We start from the raw sequence: 12,303 nt of genomic DNA, 5'->3' as shown, positions 1-12,303 counted from the left end.
TTGGCTCAGGTCATGATCTCAGGGTCGTGAGATCAAGCCCCGGGTCCAGCTCCATGCTGGGTGTGGAACCTGCTTAAGATTCTCTCTCTCCCACTGGCCCTTCCCCTCCCCTCTATCTTTCTCTCTCTAAAATAATAAATAAATAAACCTAAAAACCAAAAGAGAATTCCAGATGGTCAATAAATAGCTGAAAAAAAGTTTAATCTCACTGACAGTGAAAATGCAAATAAAAATGACATCTTTTTTTTCCAATGAAATTAAAAAACATATCTTTTACACTGTAATTCTCACATTTAGCAAAGGTTTGTGAATTAGGCACTCACACTAGTGTTGGGAGTATAAATTTCTAGAGGACAATTTGGCAGTTTCTTTTCAAGACCCAAACTTCCACTTTTAGGAATATATCCTAAGAAAATAACCAGAAATGAAAACGGAACACACGCATAAGGATTTTATAATGTTATATATAATAGAAACAAATGTCCAATTAGAATATTGTACAGTCATTATGAATAAAGTTTTCAAGAATATATAATGACAAAAATTTGGTAAAACCTCCCAAAAACATGTTCTGAGACAACACGAATTCAGATATAAAGTAACTGCATCTCATCCTCATCAGTTCCCCCTCTCTGTTGGGGTACACTAGAGTCCTTATATTTTGGGGTGTGGGAATGTAGAAGGAGGATGAGGCTGAGCTGGGAAATAACAGACATCCCTTCTTGGGAAGCAGGGAAGTGAAGAGTTTTGCTCCAGTGTTTCTGCAGCTCCAAAAGATTCCAGACGTTGCCATTGCTATCCTGGAAGTCCTGTCAACCCCTGAGCCCAGAATCGTCCCCATCAGTATTTGGAGTAGACAGATGCCACCAGGTGCACCCAACTGAAGCCAGCACTTGGGTGGGTTTGGATTTGGCTGGCCACCTGCACAGGTCATCCCAGTTATTTCATTAACCTGACAGTGACGTGACTTCAAATTTTGTGGTTAAATTTTTTACTGAGTGGAAAAAGCAAGATCGAAAACTGTAGGCACACTTGCTCCTAATTCAGCAAAACAAATAAAGAAACTCTAAATATACAGATATAAACAAGCAAAAATACATTAAAAAATTTATTATTAGTGGTTACTTAGGATTAGTGAGCTATGGGTAATTTTAATATTCTTTCTTTTAAATTCAAGTGTAATTAACATACCGTGTTATATTAGTTTCAGGTGTACAATATGATACTCTTTATTGTACTTATCTGCATTTTCCAAATTTTTCTACATTGGACATGTATTACTTTTAAAATCTGAAAAAAATAAAAATAAAAATATTGAGAGGAGGAGTGTCTGGCTGACTCAGTCAGTAGAGCACATGCCTGTTGATCTCGGGGTTGTAAGTTCGAGCCCCACATTGGGTGTAGAGATTACTTACAAATAAAATCTTTAAAAAAATTTGAAAAGAACATTTTTTTTTTAAACTCAAAGATCTATATATAAATGTATGGCTCTCAATAGAGAAATCGCTCTTCAATCTAGCTAATTAAATTCATCTGGCTTTATTTTAATGGCTGAGTATTACGGGATGCTTCTTCCTTGGAGTCACATCTTAAGACTCTATTGGATAAGACGTAAGCCCCATCTGCTTTAGATATTGCTGAGTGGAATCTTGAATGACTGCGTTAACAGATTTAGAAAGGATTTCACAAAGTCTGAAAATGTGGTCCCTGTTTCAGGCTTAGTGTAACATTTCATTAAACGTACCATTGTATTATATATTACAACATTCTTTTGGTTAATGAAAATCTCTGATACAATCATCCTGGCCACTTAAAAACTTTAGTCATCTGGCGGCGCATAAGGGACCCTCTAGCTTCCAACCTAACAGAAAGTGAAAAATCTGGAAAAACAAAGAGACGTGGAGATAAGACTGAAAGTCATCTGGGGATGAAAAAATGCACATACCTTCCCACTCTTCCAGTTGCATTATTTCCATGGAAAGGACCATTTCGGGTCCAGATGCAAATGGCAAATGATGTGTAGCACTTCTGTGGCCTGGAGATTCTTTTCCGTGAGGCAGAAGTGAGATTTCAGTTATTTACCCTGGAATTTAATGACCCCATTAGGCTCCGACTCCGCCTCCTGCTCAGAAGTGGAACGGGAATCTTAAAAAGATCCCTTAAAGGGAATGAGCCCACCCACCTCAGACCTTCCTCTGGGAAAAGTGAGGCCCAACCCCAAGCTTTTCTTCCTGCCCAGACTCTCCGACTGAATGCTCCGCGGGGAGAATAAAATGAGGAAAACCGAAGCTTTGCCAGGGGATTTTTCATTATTTTTTTCTACAGCCCAGTTTTTCACTTTTCTTCGTTTTTCCTGGGAGCTTTTTTGCGTGTGTTATCTGGACCCGAGAGCACTGGTCTCACTTGTCAAAGGATGGACGAAACGAGGCAATACTGTAATTTCTGTTACTGAGCCTGTGAATAGTGGAAGGAGGGCTCCTGAGGAGGGGGAGGGGCATCCCGAGGCCTCTGGGGCTGGAGAAGGTGGGCTTTCTACTCCCTGGTTTTGTGGGAGTCCGGGAGGGAAGGCCCTAGAATGTACTGGTTATTAATTTACCTAAATGATTTTTGTCTATTTGTATATGAATAATGATACACAATTCAAAAAGTGCAAACCAGTATGTAATGAAATATGGGTCTTACTTTTCTGCCCTGGCCAGCCAGTTCCCCTCTTTGGAGGCAAGAACTGCTATCAATTTCTTGTGTATCTCTATGGAAATATTCTTTTTCTGTCTAGTTTTCTTTTGTTTTTCAAACACAGATAATATACTGTACACACTGTTCTGTACCTTTTTCTCACTTAAGAATTTATTTTGGAGATTTTTCTTTGTAGTACATATAAGGCTCTTTTTCTCTTTTAAATGACTTATAATATTTCATGATAAGGATAGGCTATCATTTCTATAGCTGGGCCTCGGCCTTTGGATAATTAGTTGACTTCCAATCCTTTGTGGTTATAAACAGTGCTGCAACAAATCTTTGAACATATATCCTTTTGCATTTCTGCAAGTATATGTGTAGGCTGAACTCCTAAAATTAGAATTGCTGGGTCTAAGGGGACATGTATTTTTCATACTGATAGATGTCAAATTCCTTTCCATAATCCCATCAGCATTGAGGAGAAGGCCTGATTTCTCCCATCCTTGCCAACACAATGGAGACACTGAATTTAAATTTTGGCCAAGGAGATTAAGAGTTGCTGCTTCTTTTTTTCATTTCCTTAAGAAAAAAAATCCCCGGATGCTTAGAGGTAGGCATCCTACTACCCAATTTGCATCTGAAAATGCACAGATGCAATTCTGTGCACACAGTTCTTTCACTTTACATTTGTTTTCTTATTTGGATGGAGCTTAAGACCTGAGAGAATCTGAGAGACTCTAGAGGGGAAAAAAGAACTAAAAGTTAAAGAAGTTCATTGTGGTTTATTAGCTTTATAGGGCTTCAAAAATTCAAGGCTTTTAAAATCAGCACAAAGGAGTTTTTATTGTTTGACAGTTGGAGCTGAGGGGGTCCTTATGGCCAGCAGGGGGCAGCATGTCCCCACAGAGTCAGACTGAACCTCCATCAGCTGATTGAAGGAGCTCCAGCGCCTGGGACTTAGAACCCATTCAGTCAGAAGCGCTAATTCACTTTGTTACCTTCACTCTCTCTCAACTCCCGGCTGAAAACAGGCTGGAGTTCCTGAGTACAGAACAAGGCTTAGCTAAAAAATCAGAATAAATTAAAATGTTAAATGCCAGCCAAATCTAGGGTGGCATGAAATAAGGGGGAAGAATATTGTGAACATAAATAAGAATAGCACCATATTGTAGAATATAATTTAAATGAAATATTTGATTATCCCAGCCACCATTTCTGGTATAAAGCACAGAAGGAATATCCTTTATCGGATTCATCTATTTCATATCCATTTTTCTGAGAAGTGCTAAAAATGTCAAATAATATCTTCTGATCCCTTAGAAATAGGATTTATTAGTTCACCTTAAAAAGCAAATTAACCTGCTCCCTTAATATGAGTCCATTCAACCAGCAAATACTGATTGAATGCTAGGTGCAGAGGATATGAGGTGGAGAAGACATGGCCTCCGCTCTTGCTGGCAAAGCAGAGAAACCTGGGACCTGGGTCAGGACGCTGTGGTTCTAGCTTTAGGTGAGGCACCATGACTGGCTATGGGGCCTTAGGCAAGTCACTTAACTTCTCTGTGTCTCAGAAATGTAAATGCAACTATTGCCACTGACCTCCCTGACCTCACAGGTGCACATGTAAAATGCCACATGCAAAGATGCTTGAGAAAAGAGTAAGGGCTATAAATGAAATGTTTCAAAACCCATGCGAGAATGAATATGCCCTATAGCAATAGAAGCGGCGGCTTAGTGAGTCCTTACCGTGTGCTGGGCACGCTGCTGAACATACACAGGATCTCAGTTAAGATCATACACCCGTGAGGTGGGTATCATTTGCCAGGTGAGGAATTCATGGTGTAGGGAGGTTGGGAAGCTCACCCCAAGTCAGACTATTCAAGCGGGGTGAGGCAGGATTCAAATCTTGTCTGATTCCGGAGTCTACTGTAAGGTGTGCCAATCTGGTTCTTAACCATTCCTCACAGTTCCGCACTTAGAAACTGAAGGTATTCCTCCCTTAATTTTACTCATAAGAGCGCCAGCACCAAAAAGTTAGGTCACATGCCATCTCGTGAAAAAAACATCAAAATATAAAGTTATGACTTTCCACACATAGCTCAATTTATTGAATCAACTGGTTGCAAGATCATTCTGTGAAATAATTTCTCTGCAAAAATGGAAATTGGAGGGGTGCCTGCCTGGCTCGATCTGTAGAGCACGCGACTCCTGATCCGGGCTCATGAGTTCAAGCTCCACGTTGGGTGTGGAGCCTACTTTAAAAAAAAAAAAAATGGAAATTGGACACGTGTCTTAGGAAAAATTCTAGGAGAACTGGTGAGATTCACAGTTTAGTAGCATGAGCTATTACTGGCTAAGGGAAAAGCAGACAAATAACTACAGGAAACCAGGAGCAGAATAAGCTTGAAGAAGAGGTCATCAACAAAAAGAACCCCAGAGGAAAGGTTCGGGCAGATTTCTTGAGTTTCCTGCCACATATGAAATCCGGTGTGGTGGGGATTTGTAAAGAGGCCTTTCCAGGAGGGCTAAGCCTCCAGGGTGCATAACTGCCAAAGCCCTGGGCCACACCCCTTGTGGGATGCCCAGGGGAACTGCTAGGCAGATGTGAAAAGCCTTGCTTTGTGAATTATGCAGTTTCATTAGCTGGTGATGAAGTGGCTGCCAAAGCAGAGATCCCAAGTGCCTGACCAATTTTGGGTACCATTTGATGCTTGTTATTTCTTTCACAAATCACACAGCTGCAAAGAAGGTACATACTTTTCAGTTCCTGGGACCTTCGGTGCAAGAGCAAATAACATCTGAGAGCTCCCAGTATAAGACAGGCACTGGTCTAACACTTCATCCACAATAACTCTTTAATAACTAATTAATAATGGTTCTATTATCTTCATTGTACAGATGAAGAAACTGAGGCTTTCCCTGGCACAACCAGGATTTGAACCCAGGCAGTCTGACTCTAGAGTCTGTATTCTTAATCATTCCATTCCAAATTAATAACAAAGAGGAGGGAGGAGGCAGAGGGGGAGGAGGAATAGGAAAAAAAAAAAAAAAAGATGAAGGACACAATAAATGGATCCTCTGAATACCACCATTTAGTTCCAGAAGAAGCTTCTGGAGAACCTGGTTTGAGCCCTGCCTTGGAACTAGGCATTCCTGAGCCACAGTCCATTCACACCTGGCAAGAGGAGTGGAGAAGCTGAACAGGTTATTTCTATACAATGTGATAACACTGTTTAACGGGAAAGTCCACTGGTGCACGACAGAAATGCCTGTGTTCCCAAGCACGTACGGAACGTGGAAAGTTACTGAGTTAAAGTGGCTGACCATTAAGGCACAGACCGATTCAGTCAAAGACCCACTATTGTGGAGTCCATTGTCATTCTGCTTCTATAAAACTAAGCTTGTTTTTACAAGAGTGTTCTGGAAAAGTGAAATTTAAACAAATTCACAACCCTACTAGGTTTGGTCTCTGTTGTTTCAAGACCGCAAAGCACTCAGGCAAACTTTAAGTACAAGGATTAAGTCCTGTAATGAAAGAATTAAACCGAAAATATTCCACTAGTAAAGTTTCTACTTTTGCTGTATGCTTTCAAGTTTTTGCAATACAATGGTTGGAAATTATTTCCCACTAAAATCTGCAGAATGATGACTAATCTCCTATATGCACCAGTTCATTAAACTGCCTAATGGCAGCTACGTAAGAGTAAATGCCTGTCCCAAAAGCCTGAAACGAATGACGAACAAGTGCTTTGCAACAGAGACCAAAGAAGTGTGTCCCCAGGAATTCCAGAAGGGCAGTGAATTCTCATGGGCCCGCCAGAGAGGTTCCTGTTCCCTGCGTCGGGCCTGGGAGCAAAGCCGCGTGGGGGAAGGCCAGCGGGGCTCTTAGGGCTGGAGGGGGTGCGTCACCCCTCAGGGTGGGCTGTCGCCTGCTCGCCCCCGTCCGCCCGCCGCCGCAGACAGGAGCGCCAGGACCGAAACCCAGTCGTTCGCGGCGTCCGGGCAGCGAGTCCGCGCCCAGCAGGCGGCTCGTCACCTCTCGGGAGGCTGCGGATCCAGGACGCGCCCCAGAGCTCACACGGCGTGGCGGACGCAGGAGCTCAAAAAACAAAGCGAGTGGCTGGGCGGGCGCGGTGGGCGCGAGGCCGAGCACACACGTTGCTCCGAGCCCGGGCACCGCCCGCGAGCCCCGCCGAGCAGCCCGGGTACCCGGAAAGGCCCCCCCCCCGTCCCCCATCCTCTGGTGCCGGGACCTGAGAGACCCCAGGCCGAGAGAGCCCCCCGGCCCCGGGGCCCCTGGCGCGGTTGGAGCCGGGACTAAAGGCTGCTCGCCGCGCGGGAGCCTCAGACTTTTCTTTCGGGGGCGTGGGGTGGGGTAAGATGGCAGGTCCGGGGAAACAAAGGAAACTTGGGCCCGGCCCCGGGAGCGGCGTGTGTGGTTCGCGAGTTCGCCCCGGGTCCTGTGTGGGAGTCGCCGGGCGCCTGTGCCAGCCTGCACGCAGTCGGCTCGGGGAAACACAAAGCAGCATGCCCGCAGCCGGCGGCGCCCTGCCGCCCACCTGCCGCGGCCCGGCCGCCCCGGGTCTCCCGGGCGGCGGCGGAGGGAGGGGGCGCCGGGGAGCACGGCGGGGGAGGGGGCGGGGGGGCGGAGGGGCGGGGAGGCGGCCGGCGGGCGCGCGCGGGGGGCGGTGGCGGCGGAGGAGGGGAGCGCGGGTGGGCGGGCGGCGCCACGTCACGGCTATTGTGGCTGTCCCGGTATATAAGGTCCCGCCGGTCGGCCGCGCTCCCCACCTTGCCTGCGCCCGCCCGGAGCCAGCGGTTCTCCACTGACCCCACATCCAGTGAGACGCGCCGCGCACCGACGCCGACGGAGCGGACATGGGCAGAGCGATGGTGGCCAGGCTCGGACTGGGGCTGCTGCTTCTGGCGCTGCTCCTACCCACGCAGGTGAGGCCCTGGCGCCCGCGGGGCTCGGGGGCCGCGCCTGGGGGGGGGGGCGGAGCCGCCCCCAGGGGACCTACCTGCGCCCCTACCGCGGGCCGCGGACTGGGGCGCGGAGAGAGAATCCCGCATAATCCGGCCTGGGGGGAGGGCAACGTGGAGCCCACTTTTCGCTCCCTGGCGGGCTGCCCCCACCCTCCCGCGGCCCGGGGAAAAATGCACCTCCGCGCGTGGGCCGGGAGGCCCCTGTCCTGCCCCAAGCCCCACGCAGCTCCCTCCCAGGCCGACTGGCGCCCACCACCCGCTTTCACCCAGAGGTCCGAGGCACCAGCGGGAAAGAGAATGTGTCTCTCCTCCCTCTGGAGCGCCCGGGGACCTCGGGCTTTTCCGGGAGGGCATCACGCCTCCCTCCAGGAGTGTGTTCGCGCCCCCTGCGCACTACACAAAGAGGGGACGATCCCCTTCGGGGGCGCCGCTCTCACCCATCCTCCCCTCAGCTGGTTCGGGGGGCCCGAGGAAGCCCTGGCTTTCGGGCCCTGTTAACCCACCCCAGTCCCGCGCGGTTCCCGGCTGAAGCCTGGGCGGGGACCCGCTCCTGACCCTGCGCTCTCCTGGGTAGGACCTTACATTACACGTCCATCTCTTGTCACCTCGGAACCCCGTGGTAGCTCACATCGGCTACCTCTGGGCAGGCGGCGGGTGGGACGTTGCCGTCCCGAGTCCCGGCCAGGCTTTGTCCCCGTCGCCGCCGCCCCCTCCCCAGATTCTCAATTTCGGGAACCGACCTCGCGTCAGCGCGGTTAACGAGGAGTGCGCTGCCCCGCAGGTGGGTGCACGGCGTCCTCGAGGGAGGCTCGGGCTGAGCCCGGGAGACCCGAGCGGGGTGGGGGACGCTGGGGGCGAGATGGGTCAATTTTCTCCAGCAAGTCGCTCACGGAGGGCAGGGGTGGGAACGTGGGGCTCCCCACCTCTTTCAATTGGGGCTTTATGAGGAGTGTCTCCTAAGCTTTTCCTCCGAGAAGTTGGGCGCCATGGGTCTTTGGTCCCCAGACAGCCGCCCTGCTCACCTGGGAGCGCAGCCCGAGAGAGGAGCGCTCCTCCGCTTCCCCTCCGCCGGCGGGGTAACTGTACCCTATTGTTGTCTTGCGGGTAGGCTGCGCTCCCGAGCCTTTCACAATTCCTCCGTGGGGGAGGGGCGCGGCCGCAGGAAACATACTGATCTCCCCCACCCGCACCTCATCTCCTTTCCGACCAGATTTTTTTCCCCCCAGAAATTTCAAGAGGGAGGTTTTAGTTAAGCAAATCCAGTTTGGTAGGGAAAATTTTAATAATATCAATTTCATATATTAACCTGAGTTTCTTTTGTTGGTGTAGAGGACCTTTAGATTCTCCTATTGGTGCACTAGACTCTGACAAAGATCACCTGCTGCACTCACTATAAGGTCTTTGTGTACATGAGAACAGATAACCCGTAAGGCATCACAAACCAGGTGTTGTCCCCATACAGAGCCCTGGTTTAAATTATTTCCCATATTATTAATGTTTTCCTTTTAGTGGGAGTGCTATTCCCCGGTAGGACAAGCTGAATGTTGCATGCAGTAGGTGCCCAGTAAACATGTTTGACTTGATCAAGATTTTTCTTTATTTATTTTGGGTAGGATTTATACATTTTAAGTCCATATTTGCTTAATGATGGGTTTTACAACAAAAGGAGCTGTTGCTGATAGAGAATGGATTTATCTTTGGATCGTCGGCAGCAAAATGTACATGTGGCCCAGACCTGCTTGGTGCCACATCCTCCCTCCTGCCTGCAATCAGAAGCCCTCGTAAACCCTCTCTTGCAGTGAGAGCTGAAATCTCCCATCTGCCTTTGTTCTGTGACAAAGGAGAGATTATCACGTGCGCCGCTGGACTGTGCATTTCGTGACTTGAAAAATCAGTGGTGAATGATGCCACTCTGGCGTCGGCACATTGGGGGAGCCTTGGTTCTTGGCCACAACATTGGCAGGGAGGCTGCTGGGGAAAACTTAACACCAAACCCTCTTGGTGTCTTTGTGAAGTCATTCTGACTTCATGGCGTTTGGGGGAGAAGTCATTTTGCTTCGAGGAAAGGGCTCATATTTTTCACTTTAAAACAAATATTGTGGCCACTTTTGAGAAGTATATATAATTTCAAGATTTCAAGGGAGCAGATAAGATATCCTATGTCCCCTTAAGTTAAATCCAAGGCTGTGTTAAATGGGTATGGGAAAGTTACCTAGCAAATCCAGGATAGACAGTTTTACAAATTTACAAATTTTAACAGCATTTTAGAATCCGAGTTATTCATGCAAGTTTAAAATCTTCCCCTTCCTGGAAGAATAGAGTAAATCTTTTTGCAATGCCAGTAAGTCAATATAGTCACAAAAACTAGATTCGTTGACTGGGTCCTTTATTTCTTCGAAAAGAATTAAAAATAAAGTCACACTCTTGGAAATTAACAGTTATTGAGGACTGTTTCTGGCTGCTGCTACTTGCAGTCATTTAGGTATCTACCTATAGGTAGTTTGTGTTGAAACTGAAAGAATGAGCTCAGTGGGACTAAGCAAGAATTCAGAATTAAATGACGGGTAAGGAAATAATGGGAGAAGAGCGATCTAAAAAAAATATATCCTTTATCTGATTGCATATTAAGTGTACATAGAGGCAGCTGTGGCATGTGAAATTTACCGGTGTAACTTTTTATGTATTTTAGATTTATTCAAATCAAACAGCTGTTGTAACACTTTCAAGTAACTCCTCCTCCCAGAGTACCTCGACTGCCCCAAATCCAGCTAACACCACCACCACACCAGCTGGCGGTGCTCTGCAGTCAACAGCCAGTCTCTTCGTGATCTCGTTCTCCCTTCTACATCTCTACTGTTAAAAGACTCAGGCCAAGAAACATCTATACTTCCCCATCTTCTAAACCCAATCCAAATGGCGTCTAGACATCCAGTGTGACAAGGAAAAAACAGGTCTTCGTTGAATCTGCTAATTCCACACCTTATTTTATTGACACAGAAAATATTGAGGATCCCAAATTTTATTGGTTTGAAGAACATGTGAAGGGTTTGACTAGATGATGAATGTCTATTAAATAAATCTACTGAAGTTTCATGTACAAGATGAAGAGACAACATCCAAGATTAGTTAAGAGATCATTTTTTTCAATGTGGCTTAAGAAGTATGGACATGTAAAACTCTACCTTGAAAATGAGAATAGATTTTATCTTACCTAGATATAAAAGATGGGATGTGAACAGATTCAGTTTTCATTTGGTTCGTTAAATCTTTAAGGCCATGAAACAGTTAATACAAAAAGCTTCCAAGATTCTATTTATATGTACATTAGAAGGAATTTCCAGGTGTTACTGTAAATCCTCAGTGCATTGTTTCTGCAGTACTAACTTAATGCCTATGTACTCTAGATAAAAGTTTTACCTTGTTAAGCTATCACTGTTTTTTGGGAACTGAACTCTTTCCTCTGAGGCTTTGGATTTGACATTGCATTTGATTTTTTATATAGTAATTGACATGTGCCAGGGCAATGATGGGTTGGAATCGACCCCCAATTGAAGCATAATGAGTAAATTTTGCTTAATAACTGATCACTTATTCCTATTCAACAGGAGTGCCAGATTCATTTAGCTAAACTGATTGCAAAGAGTAGAAGTACATTGACCTCAGCTAATTTCAAAATGCTTTTTATTTCTGCATATGTTGAATACTTTTTATAATTTAAAAAATGATCTGTTTTGAAGGTAAAGTTGACAAACCTTGGAATTAAAAAGGCAAAATATGTGCAGGAGCCAAAATTGTAAATCAAGTATTTGGGAAGTGAAGACTGGAAGCTTACATTAAATTCGGAAAAACTTTTATACTCTTTCTGTAAATACTTTTTTTTTTTTAACTCTGAATCAGAATAGCCACATTTGGAACACTTTCTGTTAGTCAATATTTTTAGATAGTTAGAACCTGGTCCTAAGCCTAAAGTGGGCTTGATTCTGGAAAGTAAATCTTTTTACAACTGCCTCGATGCACAGAAAGCTTTTTAAAAATAGACACTCTAAGGTCTTTTGTTCGCATGGTCACACACTGATGCTTAGATGTTCCTGTATCTAATATGGCCACAGTAGTCTTGATAACCAAAGTCATTTCTTCCCATCTTTAGGAGCCTACATCAGAACAACCATATCCAACAGATCTCGAGCTACTGTGTGTGTGAATGAACATTCCATTTTGTTTCATACCTGAATGCTGTACATCTATTTTGGATTGTATATTGTGTTTGTGTATTTATGCTTTGATTCATAGTAACTTCTCATGTTATGGAATTGATTTGCATTGAACACAAACTGTAAATAAAAAGAAATGGCTGAAAGAGCAATCTATTGAATGTTAAGCTTTTTTTAGAGGAGGGGAGGGGAAGAGGGGGAGAAAGAATCTTAAGCAGGCTCCACATCCAGCCCAGAGCCGGTGGGGGTTCTATCTCATGACCCTGAGATCATGACCTGAGCTGAAACCAAGAGTTGGACGCTTAACCCACTGAGCCACCCAGGCACACCCCTATTCAATTTTAGCTTTTTCTGATGCAGCAAATACTTCGTGGATTATCATGCTTGTAGGAGTCTAAGCTATTAAGAATATATCAGTATTTTCCTA

General features: G+C 45.8%; 1 protein-coding gene across 1 annotated transcript; it reads left to right on the top strand.

Annotated features, from left to right (window-relative positions):
* Window positions 1–7,452: 7,452 nt before the first annotated feature.
* Window positions 7,453–11,551, top strand: CD24 (CD24 molecule). Its single transcript, XM_087865358.1, has 2 exons — window positions 7,453–7,626; window positions 10,355–11,551. Exons 1-2 carry the CDS (start codon window positions 7,558–7,560, stop codon window positions 10,523–10,525), a joined length of 240 nt encoding a protein of 79 aa, XP_087721484.1. The 5' UTR covers window positions 7,453–7,557; the 3' UTR covers window positions 10,526–11,551.
* The last annotated feature ends 752 nt before the right edge of the window (window positions 11,552–12,303 follow it).

Source organism: Ursus americanus, chromosome 11 (assembly GCF_024610735.1).
Source record: "Ursus americanus isolate L20-20 chromosome 11, mUrsAme1.1.p, whole genome shotgun sequence".
In the NCBI taxonomy this organism is placed as follows: Eukaryota; Metazoa; Chordata; class Mammalia; order Carnivora; family Ursidae; genus Ursus; species Ursus americanus.
Note: the sequence above shows the minus strand (reverse complement) of the source record. Positions and strands in the feature narration are given on the sequence as shown.